This window comes from Lithobates pipiens, unplaced genomic scaffold, assembly GCF_037356315.1.
Source record: "Lithobates pipiens isolate NorthernLeopardFrog02 unplaced genomic scaffold, aLitPip1_a1.2 Scaffold_30, whole genome shotgun sequence".
NCBI classification, from domain to species: Eukaryota; Metazoa; Chordata; class Amphibia; order Anura; family Ranidae; genus Lithobates; species Lithobates pipiens.
In genome coordinates, this window is record NW_027507791.1 from 152,347,471 (window position 1) to 152,373,682 (window position 26,212).

Consider the following 26,212-nt stretch of genomic DNA (forward strand, 5'->3'; position numbering starts at 1 on the left):
GGCCTTGAAGAGTGCGAAACCGGGCAAAGCGCCAGGCCCAGACGGCTTGACACTTGCCTACTATAAGACTCTGTTTCCATCTTTGGGTAGCCCCCTAGTGGATCTCTTTAATAGGATGGGGACGGCGACCAGATAACACGACACCACTCTGCGAGCGCATATCTCGGTCATCCCCAAAGAGGGCAAGGACCTGTCCCAATGCGGGAGCTACCGCCCGATCTCCCTCCTAAACTCGGACCTGAAACTTTTCACCAAAATTCTGGGCATGAGGCTGCAGCAACATCTTCCTCAGCTGATCCACATGGACCAAGTCGGTTTTGTTCCATCTAGAGAGGCAAGGGACAACACTACGAAAGTCCTTAACCTGCTCCACATAGCCTCCAGAACCAAGACCCCGAGTGTGTTTCTGGGCACGGATGCCGAGAAGGCATTCGATCGGGTCGAGTGGTCATTTATGTTTAATACATTAGAATATGCTGGCCTCGGGGACAAAATGCTACGCTGGATTACAGCAGTCTACACAAAGCCATCAGCCAGGGTACGAATGAACGGGATACTTTCTGATGTGTTCCCTATTACGAACGGCACTCGACAGGGCTGTCTCCTGTCCCCCTTGCTGTTCGCTTTGACCTTAGAACCCTTTTTATGCCATGTTCGTAATAACGCTGACATTACGGGAATAGGGACCAAGGAGACTCGGCGTAAGGTATCTGCTTATGCCGATGACCTTATGTTATCCTTAGCAAACCCTGAGACTTCTCTTAAGGCCCTTATGCCGGAGTTTCATGTATATGGCCAACTATCTAACCTGCGTATTAATTTCTCCAAGTCAGAAGCAATGGGGGTGGGGATACCACACACACGACTACAACATCTAAAGGACTCTTTTAAACTGAAGTGGTCGGATACTGCCCTGAAATATCTGGGCACTTATATTCCCCCTTCAATATCGCATCTTTATAAACTTAATTTCCCCCCTTTACTGAAATCGGTACAGAAGCTTCTGGATAGTTGGGAGGGCGGTATGCACTCCTGGCTAGGCCGTAGTAATATTCTTAAAATGTCGATACTGCCAAAATTCCTCTATCTATTCCAGGCCCTCCCGATCCACATCCCCAGAGCCTTTTTTGGGCAGGTTCACTCACTTTTCACCCGTTTCTTGTGGGCAGGTAACCATCCACGCCTAAACAGGAAAATGCTTTCCAACCCCAAACATCGAGGGGGTTTAGCACTCCCAGAGATCCGGAAGTACTATCATGCCACCCACCTCAGTAGACTCCTAGACTGGTGTCGCCATAGAGACACCAAACTATGGACGCAGTTAGAGCAGGACCAATTTGAAGTACCCTTGGCGGGCAGTCCTTGATGCTATGGAGACTTACCCACTGAGCTTAGACGTCACCCCCTGATAGGCAATACTGCGAAAATTTGCTCACACCTCTTGACTAAACCGGAACTGTCGACACCTGACTCGCCGGTGCGACCTGTAATTGGCCATCCGAATTTCGCCCCAGGACTCAAGGACAAACGTTTCCGGGACCTTGGTAGGCAAGGCCTTTTCCAAGCATCCCCTTTTAGTGTAATGGGTAGGTGGAAGACATATGCGGAACTGACGGACCCCGGGGGCCCATACCACCTAGACTTTCTGCGGGCTTCCCAGCTTACCCACTTTCTTAAGAACATACCGCCACCTCCCAATGATTCACGGAGACCCCTTACAAACCTAGAAAAGCTCTGCACGGAGAGCGGGACCCTCACCCACGCATTGTCCATAACATACGCAATGTTGATTGAACCCCCGAAAGATTTCCAGCCCCTATATCTTGCTAAGTGGGAAGGAGACCTAGCTATTATCTTCACAGACAATCAGAAACAACAAATACTTAATTTCACCCACAAGTCCTCACTATGCACCAGGCAACAGGAAACAAACTTTAAAATTCTCTCATGCTGGTACAAAACCCCCGCTCTTTTCCATAAGATCTTCCTGACGACCTCGGACAGATGCTGGAGGTGCCACTCAGACGAGGGCACCCTCCTGCATATATTCTGGTCCTGCCCCCGTTTGTATAATTTTTGGAGAGAGGTGTGGCGTATCACCCAGACATTCACTGACCGAGTGGTGCCGTTTTCACCGGCCTATTTTCTTTTCCACGTGACGGATATACCTTCCCGGAAATATGGCAGATCTGTGATACGGCACCTTCTGGATGCAGCTAAGACGTGCATACCTCTTAACTGGAAATCCCCGAACCCACCAACTACCGCCCGATGGCTACAAAAAGTAGATGATATTAGCCGACTGGAGGACTTGATACTCACCAGCCAGCACCGACAGGAAACATATTCTAAAACGTGGCAGGCATGGAATGCCTTCAGATACTCTAATGAGGGACGTGCTCTCCGGAGAGTTGACTGACAACCCTTTCAGGATAATGACACAGTACCCTCCCTCCCAACCCTCCCCCTTTTTTATTTTTATTTTTTCCCCCTTTTTCCCCCCTTCTAATGACCCGACCCGTATTGCCCTGTTACACCCTTCCCCCACGGACCCACCCCGGTCCTCTCATAACCTTAGGGAAAACCCTAGTGAGAAAAAAAAAAAAAAAGGCAAGACCACACTTACAGGGTCAGACACGCCGCCGCTCTCCTCGCCTAGACATGCCACACCCCTCCCCGGAGGAGACAGTGTCGGCCGTGGGAGTAATTCCTGTCCTTACGCTCTAGGCCCACCTAATGGTGAAGTCTTAGTGACGAGCGTCCTGTTTGAATTGGTATAGATATATTGCCGTTTGTTTAACTACAGCTGTACTGTTGTCTATACTGTTGTTTGTTCTGATCCCTGTATACTGGTCTTCTTGTGTTAAATAAAAAATTTGAAAAAAAAATAAATAAAATTATAAATAAAGTAAAAAACCTTGAAGTGGTTGTAACCCTCAATGATTATTTGTACCTATAGGTAAGCCCATAATATGACTTACATATGCCCTAAAACACACTGAAATGCATCAAAAATGCACTGGACCCTAGTATAGTGGAAAAAAACAGGAAAACAAAAGAAAAAAAGCACCTGAAATGCATCCGGAAACGCATCAAAAGTGCACCGGAATGCATAAAAAATACACAGTAAGTGCTGATTCACACCAGATGCAGTTCTGTGCGCTTTTTCGGCAAAATACATGCAGTGTTTTCCACATATTCCATTGGCTCTAGTTCACACCAGTGAAGTCAGTTTCTGGTGCAGAAAAAGAAGTAGAGCATGCTGCATTTTTTCTATACAGAACTGTACTGGAACCTAGCAAATCAAAAATGCACTGGAACTGCGTGTGGTGTGAACTGTAAGCAAAAACTGATCTGGAACGTAGTGCATTTTTGTGGCATGAACTGGCCCTAAAAATGCATGCACAGTGTTTTCCATGTATTCCAATAGCTCTAGTTCATGGAAAACACTGTGCGTGCATTTTTAGTGCAGAAAAAAGCACATGGAACTGCGTCTGGTGCAAACTGACCCTCAAAACGCGCATGCAAAAACACATCTGGAACAGATCCAGAGTACATTTTTGTGGTGTGAACCAGTGATCCCACCGCCCCCCCCCCCCCCCCCCCCCACCACCAGCACTATACTAGGGCCCAGTGCGTTTTTGATCCATTTTACTGCGTACCAGTACAGTCCAGAGCAGGAAAAATGCAGCATGCTCTACTTTTTTCTCTGGAACTGGAACGCCCTGGATCTGACTGCACTGGTGTGAACTATACCATTGGAAGCCATATGACCTACTTTCCATGCGTTTTTGATGCAGAACAAAAACGCACTGGACTGCTTGTGGTGGGAACTGGTCCAAAAAAAAAGAAGAAAGAAAAGCACCTGGAATGCATCCAGAAATGCATAAAAACCGTGCATGCAGAAACGCATCTGGAATGGATCTGTAGTGCGTTTTTATGGCGTGAACCGGCCTTTACTTTATTTTATGGATTTTTTAACCTGTTTTATTGCTAAGATTTTATTTTGATATTTTTTATGCTATACCATATTTATTTTTATACTTGTTTTGATACAATTTTATATACAGTAAGGGGAAAAAAACGTATTTAATTTCCTGCTGATTTTGTACGTTTCCCACTGACAAAGAAGTGATCAGTCGATAATTTTAATGGCAAGTTTATTTTAACAGTGAGAGACTAAGGCCTCATGCACACGGACGTTTTTACAGCCGCTTTTTTGAGCGTTTTTTGCAGCTTAAAAAGGCCTGTCCATGTTAGTCTATGGCTTCATGCCCACCTAGGCGTTTTTGAGCTGCAAATGGCATAGGCGTTTTTAAGCTGTAAAAAAAACCCAGGACCAGTGCGTTCCCTGGCGCGGAGCTAGAGCTGTAAAAACGCGAATCGCGGGAAAACGCGCAAAAACGCGCACAAACGCGCAACATATTTTCTTTGTTTTCTGAGTGCTATAGCCAAGAGATGTGTTTCTTTAACCACTTCAGCCCCGGACCAATAAACACCTTAAGGACCAGAGGTCTTTTTCCAATTTCGCACTGCGCTGCTTTAACTGGTAATTGCGCAGTCATGCAATATTGCACCCAAACGAAATTTGCGTCCTTTTCTTCCCACAAATAGAGCTTTCTTTTGATGGTATTTGATTGCCTCTGCGATTTTTTTTTTGCGATATAAATGGAAAAAGAGCGAAAATTTTGAAAAAAAAAGATATTTTCTTCTTTTTGTTATAAGAAAAATCGAATAAACTAAATTTTAGTCATACATTGAGGGCAAAATTTATTCAGCCACATGTCTTTAGTAAAAAAAATGTCAATAAGCGTATATTTTTTGGTTTGCGCAAAAGTTATAGCGTCTACAAACTAGAGTACATTTTCTGGAATTTACACAGCTTTTAATTTATGACTGCCGATCTCATTTCTTGAGGTGCTAAAATGGCAGGGCAGTACAAATCCCCCCCAAATGACCCCATTTTGGAAAGTAGACACCCCAAGGAAATTGCTGATGGGTATGTTGAGCCCATTGAATATTTATTTTTTTTGTCCTAAGGGATTGAATAATGACAAAAAAAAAAAAAAATTTTTTTTTACAAAAAGTTGTCACTAAATGATATATTGCTCACACATGCCATAGTTATATGTGGAATTGCACCCCAAAATATATTCCGCTACTTCTCCTGAGTATGGGGATACCACATGTGTGGGACTTTTTGGGAGTCTAGTCGCGCACGGCACCCCGAAAACCAATCACCACCTTCAGGATTTCTAAGGGTGCAAATTTTTGATTTAACTCCTCACTACCTATCACAGTTTCGAAGGCCATAAAATGCCAAAATAGCACAAAACCCCCCCAAATGACCCCATTTTGGAAAGTAGACACCCCAAGCTATTTACTGAGAGGCATGTTGAGTCCATGGAATATTTTATATTTTGCCAAAAGTTGCGGGAAGATTACAAACTTTTTTTTTTTTTGCACAAAGTTGTCACTAAATGATATATTGCTCACACATGCTATGGGCAGAAGTCAAATTACACCCCAAAATAAATTCTGCTGCTTCTCCCGAGTACGGGGATACCACATGTGGGGGACTTTTTGGGAGCCTAGCCACGTACGGGACCCCGAAAACCAAGCACTGCCTTCCGGATTTAAATATAAAATGCTACCAAAAAACCTGTTAGCGATGGCAGGGATCAGGCCTGACTCTGCGATCGCTGCAGTTATGTGTTTAGTGTTTTGTAAGTGACAGTGATCGATCGATACTGCACTTGGGTGGGCTGGGCAGAGGGGCAAAACGCAGGTGCTAGCAGGTATCTGGGCTGATCCCGCTAACAATGCGTTTTTTTGGAACCCTAAACTGCTGGGGACGCTAGTATAGATCTGATCAGATCAGATATTGATCTGTTCAGATTCTATAGCACTACGGGAGGTGTATGCTTTGCGTGTGGGTGTTAGCGGTACTGGCACTAACCTAGCGCTGCCTGGGGCGACACAGACCCTGACCCTAAAACCTAATTGATATCACCCGCCGGGTGATCAGGGGGTTAAACCTTTATTGGGTAATAAATGGTGGGTGCCCTGATGCTATAAAATACAAACTAACCAGAGTCACCCGTAACACTTATACGGTGATCAGTGGTGAAAGGGTTAACTAGGGGCAATCAGGGGGTTCAAATTTTTATTAGGTAGTATATGGGGGTCCCTGGCGCTATATAAAAACCTGACGGGTAACCTAAATAACTAACTGGCTAACCAGCGTCACCAGTGACACTTATACTGTGATCGCTGGTGAAAGGGGGTGAAAGGGTTAACTAGCAGCAATCAGGGGGTTAAAACCATTATTGGGTAGTATATCGGGGTACCTAGCGCTATAAAAACCTGGCGGTGAACCTAAAAAAATAACTAGCTACCTAGCAACACTAGCGACACTGATGCAGCGATCAGAAAAATGATCGCTTAGTGACACTGGCAAAAGGGGGTGAAAGGGTTAACTAGCGGCAATCAGGGGGTTAAAACCATTATTGGGTAGTATATCGGGGTACCTAGCGCTATAAAAACCTGGCGGTGAACCTAAAAAAATAACTAGCTACCTAGCGACACATGCAGCGATCAGAAAAATGATCGCTTAGTGACACTGGCAAAAGGGGGTGAAAGGGTTAACTAGCGGCAATCAGGGGGTTAAAACCATTATTGGGTAGTATATCGGGGTACCTAGCGCTATAAAAACCTGGCGGTGAACCTAAAAAAATAACTAGCTACCTAGCGACACTGATGCAGCGATCAGAAAAATGATCGCTTAGTGACACTGGCAAAAGGGGGTGAAAGGGTTAACTAGCGGCAATCAGGGGGTTAAAACCATTATTGGGTAGTATATCGGGGTACCTAGCGCTATAAAAACCTGGCGGTGAACCTAAAAAAATAACTAGCTACCTAGCGACACATGCAGCGATCAGAAAAATGATCGCTTAGTGACACTGGCAAAAGGGGGTGAAAGGGTTAACTAGCGGCAATCAGGGGGTTAAAAACATTATTGGGTAGTATATCGGGGTACCTAGCGATATAAAAACCTGGCGGTGAACCTAAAAAAATAACTAGCTACCTAGCGACACATGCAGCGATCAGAAAAATGATCGCTTAGTGACACTGGCAAAAGGGGGTGAAAGGGTTAACTCTAGGGGCAATCAGGGGGTTAAATCTTTATTGGGGGGTGATAGGGGGCTACCCTGGACCTAACACTAACTGTCCTGACAGTTTTTACTGTCACAACTGACACTGAATGCATTGATCAGTAAAGAAATGATCAATGCAATCAGTGACACTGTGACTGGGGGGGGGATCGGGGGGCGATCGGGGGGGGGGATCGGGGGGGGGTTTGTGTGCCTGTGTGTACCTACATGTCAGTGTAGTGTTGGTGCACACTTACTATTAGTCTTCTCCTCGTAGTCCGGTTAAAAAGACCGCCCCGAGGAGAATGACATCACTTCCTCCTTCCTGTGTAAACAATACACAGTGGGAGGAAGCTTCTCATTGGCCAGGAGCGATCCAGAGGGGGTGGCCGAAAACCAACGGCCATCCCCTCATCACGGAGCGCTCCTGGAACGAACCGGACCGTCGTATCCAACGGGAGGGGGTCCGATCGGACCCCCCACCCGCTGGAAGGCAATCACGTACATCTACGTGATTGTGCCTGCCTGTGCCATTGTGCTGACGTACATTGGCAATACGGCGGTCCTGAAGTGGTTAAAAACGCTACTTAACGCTAACGCTAAAAAACGTGCAAAAACGCCAATGCAAAACGCGGTAAAAATCACGTTTTTAACGCCGATTTTTTCCAGGCGTCGGAGCTAGCTTTGCAGCCAGTTTTTTAAAACGTCCGTGTGCATGAGCACTTAGGCTTGATTCACAATAACGCGTTTTTTGATGCATTTTGCAGAAATACAGGGACATTTTTTAACATGGGTTCCTATGGAACATGTTCTCATCAATGCATTTTTGTGCCTCTGCGTTTTTGGAAAGGGTCGGGGACTTTTTTTATGCAAAATGCAGCGTTTTGCATGTAATAGAAGTCAATGGACCTGCATCAAAAAAGTTTTTTGCCGCGATTTGCTTTTTTTTTTCCCTTTTCTCCTCACTGTATATAGCTGGTTGCTAAGCAACTACAGTGTAAAAAAAAACGCAAAACGTGGCAAAAACGCGTGTCCAAAAACGTGACAAGCACCGCAAAAACGCTCAAAAGCAACATGCATAGATGTGAATCGAGCCTTAACAACAAAAAATATCCAGAAAAACGCTCTGGACTGCATGTGGTGTGAACTGGCCCCTATGTTGGCCATACACTATATGAAAAATCAGCAGAAATTCCGTCATTTAGACAGTTTGTTTGTTTTTCGGCCACTCAGGCTTGATTCACACCTACACATTTTCAGTGCTTTTTGCATTTTGCACTACAGAACGTGTTCCATGGGAATCCATGTTAAAGAAGGAGTTCACCTAAAAAAGAAAATTATTAAAAGCCAGCAGCTACAAATACTGCAGCTGCTGACTTTTAATAAATGGACACTTACCTGTCCCAGGGTCTAGGGATGTCGGCAGCTGAAGCCGAGCAACCGCTCAGCTCTCGATTGCTGCCACCGCCATTCTCATTGAGGGAGTCAGGAAGGGAAGCGTGGCAGCTTCACTTCCCGGTTCCCTAGTGCGCATGCGCGAGTCGCACTGCACGTCGCAAGTGGTCCCCTCTATCTCCTGGGACCTGTGTTTTTCCCAGGAGACAGTGGGGGGCTGCTGGAAGGGGCGTGACTCCCACGGGAGACTATTCCCGGAAGTGGGTGCAGATACCTGTATTATACTGCACCCCCCTCCCCTGCCTAGTGTGGGGAATCAAATGAGCGGAACTTCCACTTTTCAGGAGAACTCCGCTTTAAATGGGCTGTAGTGCAATTCGCCAAAAAGCACTAAAAATGCATAGGTGTGAATCCAGCCTTAATGCGCACAAAATCGATAAGCGTTGGGACGTTTTTGAGCCGAAAAAACTAAGGACAAGTTTGGAAATTTTCTGCTGAATGAACGATATATTGAAATATTAATGTGTTTCCCGTGTGAACTGTCTGCACTATGTATATGTAAAAAACAAAAAATGCATTCATTTATGTCCACTGAATGATTTATTAGTCATTTACATGATTATCGTTTGCGCTCACGGCCGAATGTTCATTTTTCGAAAATAGGTTTGGCCGATTTTTCGTATAGTGTATGGCCAGCATTAGTAAAAGAAAGTATGAATCGCAATATTTGCACCTAATGGGAGAAGTACAACGTTCTTTGTATACAACAGAGCGTGAACTATCCGACTGCTACTATTTAGTCAATGCTTTTTTCATACAATGACCAGTGTACGGATAGCACATGCCCTAGACACCTGGGCCAGCACACACTTTTCCACACACAGCACTGTCTGTCTCCAGGGTGAGCCAGCGAAGGTATCCTCGCTCCATTCTATCGGCCGTGCGCTGCTCACGCCTGGTTGCCTCCTCCTCCCCCCCTCCTGTTCAGAGTTCTCCGTCTTTCCCTTCGGCCGGGGTGGATGTGCTCGTCGCTCGGCTCGCTCGCCTTGGCTCTCCGCTCTTCTAGCCCAGGTTTTTCCTCCTACTCGGTGAACGGCCGGTGACCGCAGCTCCGGCGGAAGGAAGATGGCGACCGAGGGCATGATCCTCACTAATCACGACCACCAAATACGCGTCGGGGTGCTGACAGGTAAAGACGGCGGCTGGCCTGCCGTGTTCTCCGTTACCGCCGTATGTGTGTATATGTGAGAGTGTGCGGAGTGTGTGTATATATGTGTGATATATATAAAATGTGTGTGTGTGTCTTCTCCTCTAACCGGCAGTGTGGGGCCCTGCGGCCGGCCATGAGCGCTGCGTGCACCCGCCACCTGCCTATGCTGTCCCCTATTTCCATTGCATTAGGTGCCATTTTCTCTCACCTCTTTATCATTGGCAGAACTCTGCCCATAGGACGGGGAAAGATGGATGTCCTTGCTGTTTTCAGATGTGTATGGATCCCATAGGCAGTGTGTGTGTGTGTGTGTGTGTGTGTGTGTGTGTGTCCTAGAACCTTCCATTGTATAGGTGATCAGATGCCCCCCTTGGTGGTGCCTGGGCTGAGGTTGGCAATCTGGATCCCAATCACATCTTATTTTTTTTTAGTGAATGTTAATGGTGGCTGTGTTGCTGGTGGAGATCCCTTCCTAGGATCCCTTTTTATGATGTGTCTGAATTTAGCACACACAGGCTGATGGCTGGAGATTGGGGGAAATCCACCCATGGAGACCAGATAAGGATTGCAGTCATTTAGAAAGCCCTGATCCCTCTCCGCTCACCAGCACGCCTGCAGTGGCGGGGGGACATACAGTAGGCGATCTTTATTGTCAATGCTAACAAAGCTGTTTTGACGAACGGTCAGGGACGCGGCGGCCCAGCCAGCATAATCAGCTCCTCCGACTCTCCTTTCATGCAGATCCCCCTTTCATCCCTTTAAAAAAAAAAAAATAATAATATACAAACGATCCTCTTTAGAATCTCTCTCGTTGTACAAGGTCCGGCGTTTCCATGCACGGTAATCCTGTGGCGTTCTGTTGTATGTGTATTTTTTTTTTCTTTTTATCAAACGGCTTGCCACTCTAATAGAGATCTGAAGCAAAGGCTTCCCATCCTCCATCTCTTCCTCTAGATCTTTTTTTTATTATTTATTTTTTAATACCAATGATCATCTTTAGAATCTCTTATTATTATTGATCTTATATTAGCATCTTTAGAATATGATCATATCTTTGGATAGGATCATCCTGTAGAATCTATCTTAATAGTATTGATCTTATATGATCGTCCTTAGAATATGATCACCCTGTAGAATCTCTCTTAATATTATTGATCGAATATGATCGTACTGTAGAATCTCTCTTAAGATCAATAATATTAAGAGAGATTCTCCAGGACGATCATATTCTAAGGACGATCATATAAGATCAATAACATTAAGAGAGATTTGATCGTCTTTAGAATATGATCATATCTTTGGATATGATCATCTGTAGAATCTCTTATTATTTTTATTAACTACGTACAGTACGAGATGTGTTCTGTTTATGTATTTTTTTTATTTATTTTTTAAAGCAGATTGCCTTTTTTAATATAGATCTGAAGCAAAGGTTTCCCATCCTCCATCTCTTCCTCTAGATCTCGTTCCCCCCTTTTTTTTTTTTTCCTTCAGCGTGATTTATTTATTTATTTTTCAAACGGGGAGGTATTGGAGTTTCAAGCTCAGTGACGTAAAAAAGGCAAGCGAGAGAGCCCTGAATTGAGTGATCTGGATATATTATTTAGAGGATGATGACAGAAAAATCTGCAATGTAAGGGGATTCCATTCAAAACAGAAAAAAAAAAATTGCTATTGTTATGTGTGGCACTGAGAAAAAGAAAGGGGGGAGGGTGATCTGCCGGAGCAAGCGGTGAGCTGAAATGGATTTGCAGGCGCTAATATGATTGCACAAGGCAGATTTCCAGCGTTAAGATGCAGATTTTTTTTATGGAGTACAATGCAGACGTTGCAGCTGACCATGCTTCACTTATGGGGGGCTCTTCCTCTGGTTCAGATAGTCTAGATTCTGTGCTGACAGATGATCTGTTCATAATATGTCTAGTGAAATAAAGGAGCATGTCTCTGCTATATTTTGCTTGCTGTGATCTTATTTTTTTTATGAAATGAGGAAATGATATCCAGGTGAAAAGAGAATGTATTGTGGGAATTCCCCAGATCCCCCCCCCCAATTCCTATCATGGAGCTGTTCTTGTGTAGTGGTGCTGAATCCAAGCTACTGGGCTCCCACCAGCCATCTCAGTATAGAAGTGCAAATGAAACAATGTATCTTCTAATGTACCATCCATGATAGAACCTATGGCTGTGTAATAGTTATATAACGGTAATGCAATTTTCTAATACTCAGGCTAAATGGGAACCATATAAACAAGCAATTAAAACATACCCCACACACATTATGTAATGTATTATTATTTTTTTTAAAAATATAATATAATTTTGTATGCACAGAAGGAGCGTAAACTGTGATTTAATTTCTGTCCTGATTGATTTGAACCCTATAGGTAAATCTGCCTTAAAACTTGGTGTATTGATTGGACATAACACATTTAATAAATTAGTTCTTTGGGCTCCATATGTTTGTTTCAACATACATTATTTAAGTAATGTTCTTTACTGTGCATATTTTTTTTTCAAGGTGAATACATGTCTAGCTGCTATTTATTTAACTTGACCACATACTGATTTATGACTCTAGAACATGGTAGATGTTAGTTATATCATTTTATATGAGCAATACATTTCCAGAATGTTTTTTTTTTTTTTTTTTGTTACTGGTAAAGTTAAAGCAGTATTAAACCAAAGAGCAAACCTTTATTAGATTGCTGCCTACCAATACTTAGATGCGTTGGCTGCGTTAGTTTTCTTTTTTAGGTTAGGTTCACATTGATGCAATGTGAGCTGACAGTGTTTCGCAGTGCGATTTAATTTTAATTTTTTTATCAGTGCTTGTTGATGCTATTCAGAGGCAATTCCAAAGCAATTTGATTGTGATTTGGATACAGCTATGCGTTGTTTTTTGTCTTTCTTTTTATCCAGGGATGGTAGATAAGCCAAAGCAAAGCAATGTACTGGAATCGTGTTATCTTAGGACAGATATGTGTTTTGCATGTGGTTATCATTCAAGTCTATAGAGGTTAAAAATCACGCTGATCTAAACCCACACAGGACCCTTTTCAACATTGCATGAGATTGGCACTGCATATATGTGCACGGCCTCCATGGAAAGGAATGTTTCAGTTGTCATGCGAATACATGCATTCGAAATCGCATCAGCGGGCTTAGGCTTAAAGCGGTGTTCCACCTGGTTTTTAATATATGGACACTTGGCTGTCCAGGGAGCCCGTGATGTTGGCACCCCAGCTGATTTTTGGATTGGCTGTCCAGTGCTGCTCCTGCCAACATTTGTCATGAGGGAAACTGACCGCGAAGCCTTTCGGCTTCATAGTTGATTCCCTATTTTGCATGCGCAAAGCGCGCTGCACTTTCTAATTGGCCCGGTGACTCAGGAAAGAGGAGGGGGGGCAAACTTCCGAGGGACGGTGCTACAACGCTGTCTCCCGGAAGTGCGAATGCAGATAAGTGGAGGTTCCTCTTTTGGGTGGAACTCCGCTTTAAAGTCCTTTTCAACTAGTGCTTCTTTTAGTAAGTCTGTTATTTTTCAACAGAACAAGCTGTCCTGATGTAGCAGTTTAAATGGTTAAGACAAACCATTTACCACTAACAGGGTGCTTACAATGATCAACTTTTATTTATGTAAAATCTTTATCCCAAAAGGAACACAATTCTTGCTGCAACTGCTTCTAAAGTGTGAGCTGGAGTTTGACTTCAGTTCTAAATCTGCTAGGCCAGCTAACATTTCACTTCCCCCAGACTGTCAGTGCTGCTGCCCAAAGATGTCTCTGTTACTCCTTCATCCAGAGTGGAGGCACTCTAATACTGGCCAGTTACAGGTAAAAGAAGAGAGAGAAAAATAGCCTTAGGGTTTCTTCACACCACCTGCGTATCAGTGCTTTTTTTTTTTTTTTCTTCTTTTTCACCCAAAACGCATACAAGGTAGGTTACATGGTGTTCAGTGGTATAGTTCACACCAGTGCTTGCAGCTCCTGTAAAAAAAATTAGAACATGTCCCATTTTTTTCCCTGCACAGAACTGTACTGGAATGTGGTAAAACGCATAAAGAAAACATTAAAAAAAACAGAAGCATTAAAAAAAGGCACTGGACCCCAGTCTAGTGAATAAAAATAAAATAAAAAATCCTGTAATGCACCAAAATGCGTGTGCAGAAACCCACCCGGAATGGATCTGGAGGATTTTTTGTTGTTGTGTGAACTAGCCCTAAAATAGAAAAGTAATGCAAGTAAATAGACCTCTGATTGGTAATCTGTTTTATAATACATTTTTGGGTATGGATTTAATACTGCCTTAAAGTGTATCTAAACCCAAAAAGAAAAATTGAGAGTATTGCAGTTTACCAGTCTTTAGTTATTGTGGCTGCATTATTTTTTTAATTTTTTTTTCAGATTCCCCCCCCCCCCCCCCTATATTTTTACCTGGTAATCCTACCCGTGTTTATCATAGCACTGCTTTTATATATGAGTACAGCAGTGCACAGCCATTTATGTGAAAAGCAGGCTTTACACTGCATCTGGGACTTACCTGAGAAAAGGAAATACATTGGCAGTTGCACCGAACAGACTCAGCCTGCCCAGTTGCAAGAGTCCTTGCTGACCATTTAAAATTTTTATATCAGGTTAGAATGTGTACACATTATCAGATTTTCTGCTGATTTTTTTTTTATTTATTTTATTTTTTTCCTTCAGATTTACCAAAACCATATAATATGAGGACAAAACCTTAGGAGTTTCAATTTGTATGCAGTCAGGCAGGCACTTGCACTACATGGTTTTGGTAAATCTGAAGATAAAAATCAGCAGAAAATCTCAGTATGTATGGGGCTTAACAGATACTTCAGGGAAAACTCTACCTTACCTAGTTATTGTTATTAAACCCACAACAGTAAAATCAGTCTGTATATGCAATAAAGCAGGGCTCGACAAACCCCAGGTGCCATGGTGCCTGGGCTTCCATCAGCCCACTCACTGCAACTCCCGTTGCCTGATGCGCTGGGCAGCCAATTCTTCTCTCTCCCTCCTACTGGAATGCCGTGGCTTCCCCTAGAGCAGTCGTTCCCAACCTCAGTTCTTAAGTACCCCCAATGGGCCATGTTTTGGGAACTTCCCTTAGATAAAATAGCTCTTATCAAAACCATGTCATTGATATTGATTTCAAGCAGCTGTGCAAAATAAAGGAAAACCTGAAAACATGGCCCATTGGGGGTACTTGAGGACTGAGGTTGAGAACCACTGCCCTAAAGCAGGCAGCAGGCCATGTGGGAGTGCGATGCCCGGTGCGAGTGACATAGTCGGTGGTGGTCAGACTCCTCTTCTCAAGCAGTCTTTGTTCCCTCCTTCTCCTCCTCCTCCTTTGCCTTCCATGCTCGAGCAGGGTCCATGGATGCATGGCTTCTTTCTGGGGGAGCTGTGTTTTCTCATCTGCTGCCGGCTGTGCTGAAGCCGCATGACCGTCAGGCTGGTCTTCCTCCCCTTGGAGGTCCATCCCATGTAGCCTCCGCCTGATGGTGTGGGTGGACTGTCAGTGCTCTCAGTGGGAGCTGGATGCGGTGGAGGTGTTCCGGCAGAGGATGGAGCAGAAGAGCTGCTTAGTCTGCATGTTGGTCCTCTTTCCCCCGGGGGGGGCCACTACACTCTGCTCTTTTCCCACGGCAACACGGTAGATCTGGGACTTCTACATAAGCCTGGGCTCCTGCAATGACTACTGGGTTAAAAAAAAACAAATGTGTGTGTGTGTATATATGTATGTGTATATATATATATATATATATATATATATATATATATATATATATATATATATATATATACCAAACCCGGGTGTATACACGTGGGGGAAGTAGTGGACAGAGCCAGTGTGTATACATAAGAGGGATGTATAGAAGGAGGACCTTGTCGTGTATATGGGGGGAGGGGGGGCGGCGGCGGCATGTAGGCTTGACTATTCTAAAGTTCATCAACCGCATTGACTAATAAAACGTGTATATATGTGTGTGTGTGTATATATATAATATATAAAAAAAAAATTTTTTTTATTATTATACACAGTTGTGATCATAAGATTACATACCCTGGCAGAATTTTTCACTCATGGTTAGTGTTTGCCTGAAGCCATTTATTATCCATCAACTGCGTTTACTCTTTTTAAATCATAATGACAACAGAAAATACCCCATTGAACCTGAGCAAAAGTTTACATACCCTGGTGATTTTTGGCCTAATAACATGCACACAAAGGGGTTTGAATGACTAATAAAGGTAACCATCCTCACCTGTGATCTTGTAATGTGAGTGTATAAAAGGTCAGTGAGTGTCTTGACTCCTGACAGACCCTTGCATCTTTCATCCAGTGCTGCACTGATGTTTCTGGATTCTAAGTCATGAGGAAAGCAAAAGAATTGTCAAAGGATCCGTGGGGAAAAAGTTGGTTGAACTATATAAAACCGGAAAGGGATATAAAAAGACATCCAATGAATTGAGAATGGCAATAAGCAGTATTTAATCTCTACTCAGGAAGAGGAAAATGAGGGGTTCTGTTGAAACCAAACCACGGTCAGGTAGACCAACTAAAAATTTCAGCCACAACTGCCAGGAAAATTGTTTGGAATGCAAAGAAAAACCCACAAATAACTTCAGGCGAAATACAGGACACTATGAAAACATATGGTGTGGCTTTATCAAGATGCACAATAAGCAGGTGCTTGAAGAAAGCTGGGCGGCATGGTCGAGTCGCCAGAAGAAAGCCATTACTATGCAAATGCCACAAAGTATACCGCTTACAATACTTCAAACAGAACAGAGGCAAGCCTCTAACTTTCTGGCACAAATTCGTTTGGCGTGATGAGACCAAAGTTTCGATTTTTGGCCACTTCCATAAACGCTACAGTTGGAGAGGCATCAGTAAGGCCTATGATAGGTACACCATTCCTACTGTGAAACATGGAGGTGGATAGCTGATGTTTTGGGGATGTGTGAGCTACAAAGGCACAGGAAATTTGGTCAAAATTGATGGTAAGATGAATGCAGTATGTTTATAAAAAAAAAATGGTCTTAAAGGAGAGAGATGTTTTTTTTTTTTTTGCAAAAAGATAAAAATAAAAAAAAATTACATTTCATTATTATAGTAGTTTATTTTATATATATATATATATATATATATATATATATATATATATATATATATATATATATATATATATATATATATATATATATATATATGTGTGTATATATGTATATATCTCTATCTATCTTTCTTTTTATTGCATTTTAGTGTAAATGTTAGATCTGAGGTATTTTTGACCCCAGAGCTCACATTTTAAATGGTCCTGTCATGCTTTTTTTTTTTTTCTATTACAAGGGATGTTTAAATTCCTTGTAATAGGAATAAAAAGTGACCCAAATTTTCTTTAACCACTTGTAGACCGGACCATTTTGCTGGTCAAAGACCAGACCACTTTTTGCGATTCGGCACTGCATCACTTTAACTGACAATTGCGCGGTCGTGCGACGTGGCTCCCAAACAAAATTGACGTCCTTTTTTTTCCCACAAATAGAGCTTTCTTTTGGTGGTATTTGATCACCCCTGCGGTTTTTATTTTTTGCGCTATAAACAAAAATAGAGCGACAATTTTGAAAAAACGCATTATTTTTTACTTTTTGTTATAATTATCCCCCAAAAATATATAAAAAAAACATTTTTTCCCTCAGTTTAGGCAGATACGTATTCTTCTACATATTTTTGGTAAAAAAAAACGCAATATGCGATTATTGATTGGTTTGCGCAAAAGTTACAGCGTTTACAAAATAGGGATAGTTTTATAGCATTTTTATTAAAAAAAAAATTTTTTTTTTTTTTACTAGTAATGGCGGCGATCAGCGATTTTTATTGTGACTGCGACATTGTGGGGGACCCATCGGACATTTTTGACACATTTTTGGGACCATTGTCATTTATACAGTAATCACTGCTATATAAATGCAGTGATTCCTGTGTAAATGACACTGGCAGTGAAAGGGTTAACCAGTGGGTGGCAGTGTAGGGGTTAAGTGTTCCTAGGGGTGTGTTACTAACTGTGGGGGGGTTGGGCTTTCATTTAGTGAACACTGATCTCTGCTCCAATCACATGGAGCAGAGATCAGCGTCACTAGTTGCTAGGCAGAATGGAGAAATGTTGTTTACACAGCATTTCCTCCATTCGGCCGCTCCGTGAGACGATCACGGGGATGCCCGCGGCGATCGAGTCCGCGGGTCCCGCGACCGGACTCACGGGGGTCCCGACCAGCGCGGGAGCGCGCCGCCGGCGGCACGCTCTCGATGGCAGGGCGGCATTGAATATTGGATGTACCTGTACGCCAATATGCCTGCCCGTGCCATTCTGTCGACGTACATCGTCGTGCGCTGGTCGGGAAGTGGTTAAAAAAAAAAGAAAAGCGCCCTGTCCTGCCGAGGTCACGTGCAGAAGTGAGCATATACGTAAGCCGTGCCCGCATATGAAAAGGGTGTTCAAACCACACGTGAGGTATTGCCATGATTGTTAGAGCGAGAGCAATAATTATAGCACTAGGTGTCCTCTGTAACTCTAATTCCCCATACACACTATCAGATTTTCTGCTGATTTTTATTTATTTTTTTCCATCAGGTTCACCAGAACCATGTAGTGCAAGGGCCTGCCTGATTACATACAAATTGAAACTCCTAAGGTTTGACCTCATATTATATGGTTTTGGTAAATCTGAAGGAAAAACTTATGGTGTGTATGGGGCTTTAACCGGTTCCCGATCATCGCACGCTGATGTACATCGGCAGAATGGCACAGGCAGGCAAATGGGCGTACCTGTACGTCCCTTTAAATTTGCTGCCCTACCATCGGCGGCGCGCTTGCGTGCTGGTTGGGACCCCCGTGAGTCCGGTCACGGGTCCCGCGGACTCGATTGCCGCGGGCATACCCACGATCGACTCACGGGGCGGCTAAACGGAGAGATGCCGTTGTAAACAGCATCTCCCCGTTCTGCCTAGCAACTAGTGACGCTGATCTGTGCTCACTAAATTAAAGCCCAGCCCCCAACAGTTAGTAACACACCCCTAGGAACACTTAAACCCCTACACTGCCACCCACTGGTTAACCCCTTCACTGCCAGTGTCATTTACACTGGAATCGCTGCATTTATATCACAATAAAAATCGTTGGTCGCCGCCATTACTAGTAAAAAAAAAAAGATTAATAAAAATGCCATAAAACTATGCCCTATTTGGTTTGAGCAAAAGTTATAGCGTTTACAAATCAATAATCGCTTATTGCGATTTTTTATTATTTTTTTTATTTATTTTTTTACCAAAAATATGTAGAAGAATATGTATCGGCCTAAACTGAGGGGAAAAAAATATATTTATATATATTTTTGGGGGATATTTATTATAACAAAAAGTAAATAATGCGTTTTTTTTTCAAAATTGTCGCTCTGTTTTTGTTTATAGCGCAAAAAATAAGGGGTGATCAAATAACACCAAAAAGCTCTATTTGTGGGGAAAAAAATGACCTCAATTTTGTTTGGGAGCCACATCGCATGACCGCGCAATTGTCAGTTAAAGCGACGCAGTGCCGAATCACAAAAAGTGGTATGGTCTTTGGCCAGCAAAATGGTCCGGGCTGAAGTAGGTACATTTTTAAACATCGCCTATGGAGATTTTTAAGGGTAAACGTTTTTATCGGCATTCCGTGAGCGTGCGCAATTTTGAAGCATGACATGTTGGGTATTAATTTACTTGACGTAACATTATCTTTCACAACATAAAAAGAAAAATTTGCTAACGTTTACTGTTTTATTTTTTAAGTCAAGAGTGTGTCTCCCCCTCCCAAATATTGCGCTTGTAAGACTGCTGTGCAAATATGGTGTGACATAAAGTATTGCAATGACCGCCATTTTATTATCTAGAATGTCTGAAAAGAATTACATAATTTTTGGGGGTTCTAAGTAATTTTCTAACAAACAAAATTAAAATTATTTTAACTTTTAAACAAGTGTCAAAAAGAGGGTCGGGCTTTAAGTGGTTAAACATACCCCCCCCTCCCCTTTTTTACTCCAGAACCACTTGACTATTATACCAAAGTTCACTAATTGTATATAATTAGGGGCAATGGTGTATTTTGATAGAAATAGTGGTGTCATTATGTCTAATTGTTTCGGTAACTGTCAGAAGTACGCACCGTCAAGGAGGAAAAAGTGATTTTTTTATTTATTTTAATGTTGTTTATGGGACATTTAAAAACTAGACCAAATTACAACTAGCATTGAACATTGTTTTGTAGACTGGTTTATCTATTTTGAATTTTTTCCAAAAAAAGCACCACATAGAACATCAAACAATACACATCTGTTTGCAAGCTCATTTGTGTACTTATTCAGTAAACCTTTTACAGCCATTGTACATGTATATGCAGCCAGTGCTGGGACAAGGTTGTCTAGAGCCCAGGGAAAATAAGCCAAATTGCCCCCCCCCCCCTCCCAAGACATACAAGCATTATTTGTCAGCAAAAATGTCCGCCCTCTCCCAAAAAAATCGAGGACTTATCTGCATGCTTGCCCTCTAAGCAAAAATCCCCCACCCAGTTAAAATCCTAAAATCATTTAATTCCGTATATGCTCCCAGCACCCCCCCCCCCCCCAAAAAAAATCCCCGTTCTTAGCATTCCTCTACCCTCAAATTGTCCCCCCTACAAGAAGCACTATTCCATCTCCCCTCGCCCTATCCTCCATCCTAGCATAAATTTCCCCTCCTAGCACAAATCATGCCCCCAAACATCCCTACTAGCACAAATTAGCCCCCCCCCCCAAATCTCCCACCTCCTTGCACAAATCCTTTTCCCTATCCCTCCTCTCAACAAAAATCACCACTCCTAGCATACGTATCCAAATTTCCCCTCCTAGAAAAATTCTTACCTCCTGTCAACCCCAAATTCCCCTTCTCAAGCCTAAAATGTCACCTGCTAAGCCTTTGGCTATATTTACATAGTCTAGTTGAAAAAAAGACACAAGTCCATCTAATTCAACCAATAAAAAAGAAAGAAAAACCGTACAATCCTATATACACAATCCTTTACCCACAGTTGATCCAAAGGAAGGCAAAAAAAAACAGCAAAGCATGAACCAATTTGCTTGAGCCGGGGAAAAAAAATCTTTCCTGATCTCCTGAGAGGCAATCAGATTTTCCCTGAATCAACTTTACCTATAAATGTTAATATCCAGGTATATTATGTACGTTTAGGAAAGAATCCCAGGCCTCTTTTAAAAAAATCTACTGAGCTGGCCAGAACCAGCTCTTGAGGGAGTCTATTCCACATTTTCACAGCTCTTACTGTGAAGAAACCTTTCTGGATTTGGAGATTAAATCTTTTTTCCTCTAGACATAAGGAGTGCCCTTTTTTGTCCTCTGTGATGACCTTAACATGAATAACCCAACACCAAATACACTATATGGACCACTTATGTATTTATACATGTTGATCGTATTCCCACCAATCTCCGATCAATAGAGAATAAATTCAGTTCCTCTGAACTTTCCTCATAGCTGAGCTCCTCAATGCCTGTTGTGAGTTTCTGGAACAGGAAAAGGTTTGACCGTACGCACAGGTTTGAAGCAAAACCAAAAATGAAGACTTTATTGAAGATAAAAATAATCAGACAACATTGTAGACCTAGCAGAGATTAACGCGTTTCACAAATTGGAATTTGCTTAGTCATAATCCTGACTAAGCGAATTCCAACTCGTGAAACGCGTTAATCTCTGCCAGGTCTACAATGTTGTCTGATGATTTTTATCTTCAATCTTTGTGCTTCAAACCTGTGAGTGCGGTCAAACCTTTTCCTGTTCCAGTGGTTCCTGTCCAGATTGCGGACTGGAACTGCACCATGAGGTTGAAGCATGGGATTGCTCTCGCCTGTGGCAGCTTGGCTTTGCTTTCTACTAGCCTGTTGTTATTAGTTTGTTTGCCCTTCTCTGCACTCCAGTTCCCTAATATCCTTGAATGGAATTGGTGCCCAAAACTTCATATTCCAGATGAGGTCTTACTAATGATTTGTACAGGGGCAAAATGATCTATGTGTGTGTGTGTGTAAAATAATATATAATATTTATCTCACAAGAAAGGAATTTGCTTGCTTTGTAAACCGCAGCTTGACTTTGCATGCTATTATTAAGCTTATGAACTACCCAAGCACCCAGATCCTTCTCCACTATGGATTCCCCCAGTTGTACTCCCCCTAGTATGTATATTGCATGCATATTCTTAGCTCCCAAATGCATAGTTGGTTCTTGCTGATTTATGCATTCCCTCCTATTCTGCCTGCGTCCACGACTTCTTCGCAGAATCAAGCAGGAAGGGATGTCGGTGATTCTTGTGTGTTCTTTCGCAAGGTCCGGTATTCCATCCTTTACAAACGCTAAATTAGCATTGAGCTATTGAACTCTGAAGAAACGTGGGCTGTCGGGTTCAGTGGTTTCAGTGGTTTCTATCTTGATTAATACAAAGGAGCTGGCCTCCATAATTTATATATTATGGAGTCTGGGAAGCATATGTCCCCTGGTGTAAAGCCAGGGGTTGCACCCCAGGAAATAGGTCAAAGGTAGAATCCTTGTCTTTCTGCAGATGGTGTGAGAAATAAAGCTGGCCTTGGTGCTTTCTATGGACAGGTCTCAACCTTATCGGTGGTATTTCAACAACCACTTGCTTTGCTTTCTTTGGTTTGTAACTTTTTATTCAAGTGGTAACATGGCTTAATCCCCGGTTAGGTCACCCCTGAACCCTTGGGACTTGAATTTTGTTTTTGGCGGCATTACAAAACAACCTTTTTTTTTATTTTTATTTTTTTTTTTGGACCGATACGACATATTCCCTTGGTCCTTTTTTGACAACTATTTTTTCTGGTAACCATATCTGCTGCAAGAAGGGTATCAGAATTGGCTGCTTTTTCTTGTAAAAAGCCATATTATTATTGTTCACAAGGATAAGGTAGTATTGCGTCCTCGTCCTAACTTTTTACTGACGGTAGTATCAGGTTTTCTCTTTCGCTCATTGATGGACATGGCATCTTCAACTTGACCTTAGGGTTATATCACCCCTTCAGGAGAGGACTAGGCAGAACATGTTATAAACAGCAAAACTGCACAGTACCGCCCAGGAGGGGGGTCCTACTGGCTATAGCCCCTCACTCTGCATCTAGCAGCTCAGTTTTTTTCTGCCTACTGTAGAAGGAGGACCTGTCTCCCTGGGAATTTTTTTTATGCATTTTTGATTCCGGTGATCTACAATCAACAGCCGGGCTGGGTGACAGGCTGGATAATATAGATCCTGCTAGTCTCCCCAGCCTGGCCATCAAGCATGAGCAGACCTTAGCTACGCGCTGGGTCGGCCATGACATGCCCCGTCTGATCCAGGGGCGGCCGGTGAGCTATATGCTCCACGGCGCACATATGACAGGGCTGCTGTAGTCTGTGTCACAGTGTGCCGTGGCCGACAGCCACCCCGTACTGCTCGGGTGATGGGTCTGTTTGTAGAATGTGTCCAGCAGTCCCTGCAGGAGGGGTAAGTATGGTTCCACCTTTCTCGGCAGGATGGAGCAGCTGGGCAGTCCCTGGGAGGTCGACTAAGGGGTCTCTCACTCTCCCTTTTCTTTTCCCCCTGTCCCTTTCCCGCCTCCCCCCATGCTATGGGCCACTGTGTGACTGGGCATATGGGGGTGCGGTGCACGTACCTGGCTGGGGGTCCTCCGGTGGGGCTCCATGTCCTGGCAGGGGGCTGCGCTGGGTGTTGGGTGTCTGCTTGTCCTCTTCCCTGTTTCTGGGCCATGGTGGGGTGTTTTGGTGTGTACGCCATGTGGGGAGGCCGCTGCGCGGACTGTGGCCATTTTTCTGTAGCCACAGACAGTTTTTTCCATTTCAGACATTTTCTGGAAGTCCGGCGGCCATTTTCCTGGTGCCCTCAGACGTTTTTGCTGAGGCGGCCATTTTTTAGTAGCCTCAGCTTGTTTTGCCTCTAGCGCTGGGTGACTGTTTCTTTCTAGAACAGCGTGCTTTCTTAGAACACCTTATGGCTGACACAGGGGAGAGCGGACAGCAGCAGCACAGTGCAGTACCTGGGTCAGGTTGGCGAGTCCTGCGGGGGGGGCCCCTCAGTCTGTGGCAGCTAGGAGGGTGGGCATTTTGTGTGATTTGCCTTAGGTTCCTAAGTGGTGACAGGTGAGTGTGGGTTGCCATGGCGTCAGAAGCTATCGCTTCTTCCCCAGACATCCCTGTTATGCCAACCGGTTCAATAGCTTTGTGAAAGTACAAAGGTTCAGGATGGAATCCGTTCGCTCCGTGGTCGCTGCACTCCATCAGGGGGATTTCTTGGCATCCCTGGACATCAAGGACACATACTTGCATGCCCTCATATGCGTCAAGCATCAGAGAGGTTTCTGTGATTTGCGGTCGGGGACGAACACTACCAATTTATAGCTCTCCCTTTTGGCCTGGTGTCAGCACCAAGGGTCTTCACCAAGGTGCTAGCCCCAATTCTGGCTTTGCTAAGGCAGTGAGGGATCACAATCGTGGGTTACCTGGACGACCTCCTCCTGAGAGCAGCTTCCGCCTCTGAATTAAGAGAGGATGTGGCAATTGCCATGCAAACTCTTTGGGAGTTTGGTTGGGTACTGAACCTCCAGAAGTTGGTGTTGGGGCCGACTCAATGCCTGGAGTACCTGGGCTTGCTTCTGGACTTCTCAGAGGCAAGCTAGTCAGGGATTCCCTGCTCCGGTGGCTGAGGTCAACGGCCCTTCGGTCCGGGAAGTCGTTTCTCCCTCTTCATTGGACGGAGATCACAACGGACGCCAGCCTGACTGGTTGGGAGGGGAGTTTGGGACGTACAGTCGGCCCAGCGTCGCTGGACGCAGGAAGAATCCCGCCTGCCGATCAATGTGCTGGAGCTTTGGGCGATCAGACGGTGCCTCTCCACATGGTCACAGAGGCTGCAGGGGCATCCGGTCAGGATCCAATCAGACAACGCCATGGCGGTGGCGTATGTCAATCAAGGAGTAACAAAGAGCTTGGCTGCAGCACTGGAGTACGCTCGCATCCTGCGGTGGCAGAGCGGCGCATGCCGGCTCTGTCGGCCGTGTACTTTCCAGGCATAGAAAACTGGCAAGTGGACTACCTAGGTCAGTGATTGGCGAACCTTGGCACTCCAGATGTTTTAGAACTACATTTCCCATGATGCTCAACTACACTGCAGAGTGCATGAGTATCATGGGAAATGTAGTTCAAAAACATCTGGAGTGCCAAGGTTCGCCGTCACTGACCTAGGTTGTCAGATGCTGGTTCAAGGAGAATGGTCGCTGCATCCGGAGGTATTTCGGCTCCTTTGCCTAAGGTGGGGCACGCCAGATGTGGATCTCCTGGCTTCTCGACCCAATCGGAAGGTACAGAGGTTTGTGGCCAAGTCAAAAGATCCCTGGGCGGAAATGGCAGATGCGTTGGCTCCATGTGGGCATTATCGGCTGATTTATGCCTTCCCACCACTCAAACTTCTACCACTTCTGCTTCGCAGAGTGGAGGCCGAGGGGATTCCGGTGATTCTGATCGCCCCAGATTGGCCTTGGCATCCGTGGTATGCTGACATAGTATGAATGGTGGCTGATGTTCCTTGGCGGCTGCCGATGCCAGAGGACCTTCTCTAGCAAGGTCCAGTACTTCATCCTGCTTTACCGTCGCTGGCTTTAATGGCATGGCTGTTAAAAGCCAGGTGCTAAGGGACCGAGGTCTGTTGGATTCGGTAATCTCCACTATGCTAAAGGCACGGAAGTCATCTTCTCTGAATATTTATCATTGTACGTGGAAGGCCTAATTCTCCATGTGTGATGAGATGGGGTGGCGTCCGCGCACATACTGTTTCCAGGATCCTGCTGTTTTTGCAGTGAGGAGTGGATCAGAAACTTGCCTTAAGCACCATTAAGGGGCAGATATCACCTTTTGGCTGTCTTTTTTTTCAGCGGCCCTTGGTGACTCATTCATTATTGAGTATGTTGGTTCATGGGGTTCGACATGTGGCCCCTCCGGTTCGACCACCGCTGCCTCCATGGGATTTGAATCTGGTGCTCTGTGCTTCAGAAACCACCGTTTTAAAACATTCCCCTTATAGAGAATCTCTCAGAAAGTAGTCTTTCTATTGGCTATTACATCTGCCAGGAGGGTTTCTGAGTTGGCAGCCTTGTCATGCAAGTTTCCCTACTTGGTCCTCCACAAGGATAAGGCAGTGCTGCGCCCGCAGCCTTCGTTTCTTCCAAAGGTGGTTTCGGCCTTTCATCTAAATGAGGACATTGCTCTTCTGTCATTATGTTCTTGGCCTTCACACCCCAATGAGGTTGCTTTTGCATTTCTTTGACGTGGTCTGAGCTCTGCGGGTGTA

The 26,212-nt window shown here is 44.1% G+C and overlaps 1 protein-coding gene across 26 annotated transcripts in view; it reads left to right on the forward strand.

Annotated features, from left to right (window-relative positions):
• Window positions 1–9,540: 9,540 nt before the first annotated feature.
• Window positions 9,541–26,212, forward strand: part of GPHN (gephyrin) — a 935,903-nt gene continuing 919,231 nt past the window's right edge. For 11 of the 26 annotated variants that reach the window (XM_077464990.1, XM_077464992.1, XM_077464989.1 and 8 more), the window contains exon 1: window positions 9,543–9,738. In XM_077464990.1, coding sequence (XP_077321116.1) covers window positions 9,675–9,738 — 64 coding nt within the window. In that variant the 5' untranslated portion in view covers window positions 9,543–9,674. Of the gene's footprint in view, window positions 9,739–26,212 lie in introns of all 26 variants that reach the window. The other 15 variants (XM_077464982.1, XM_077464980.1, XM_077464986.1 and 12 more) reach the window with 3 other exon arrangements.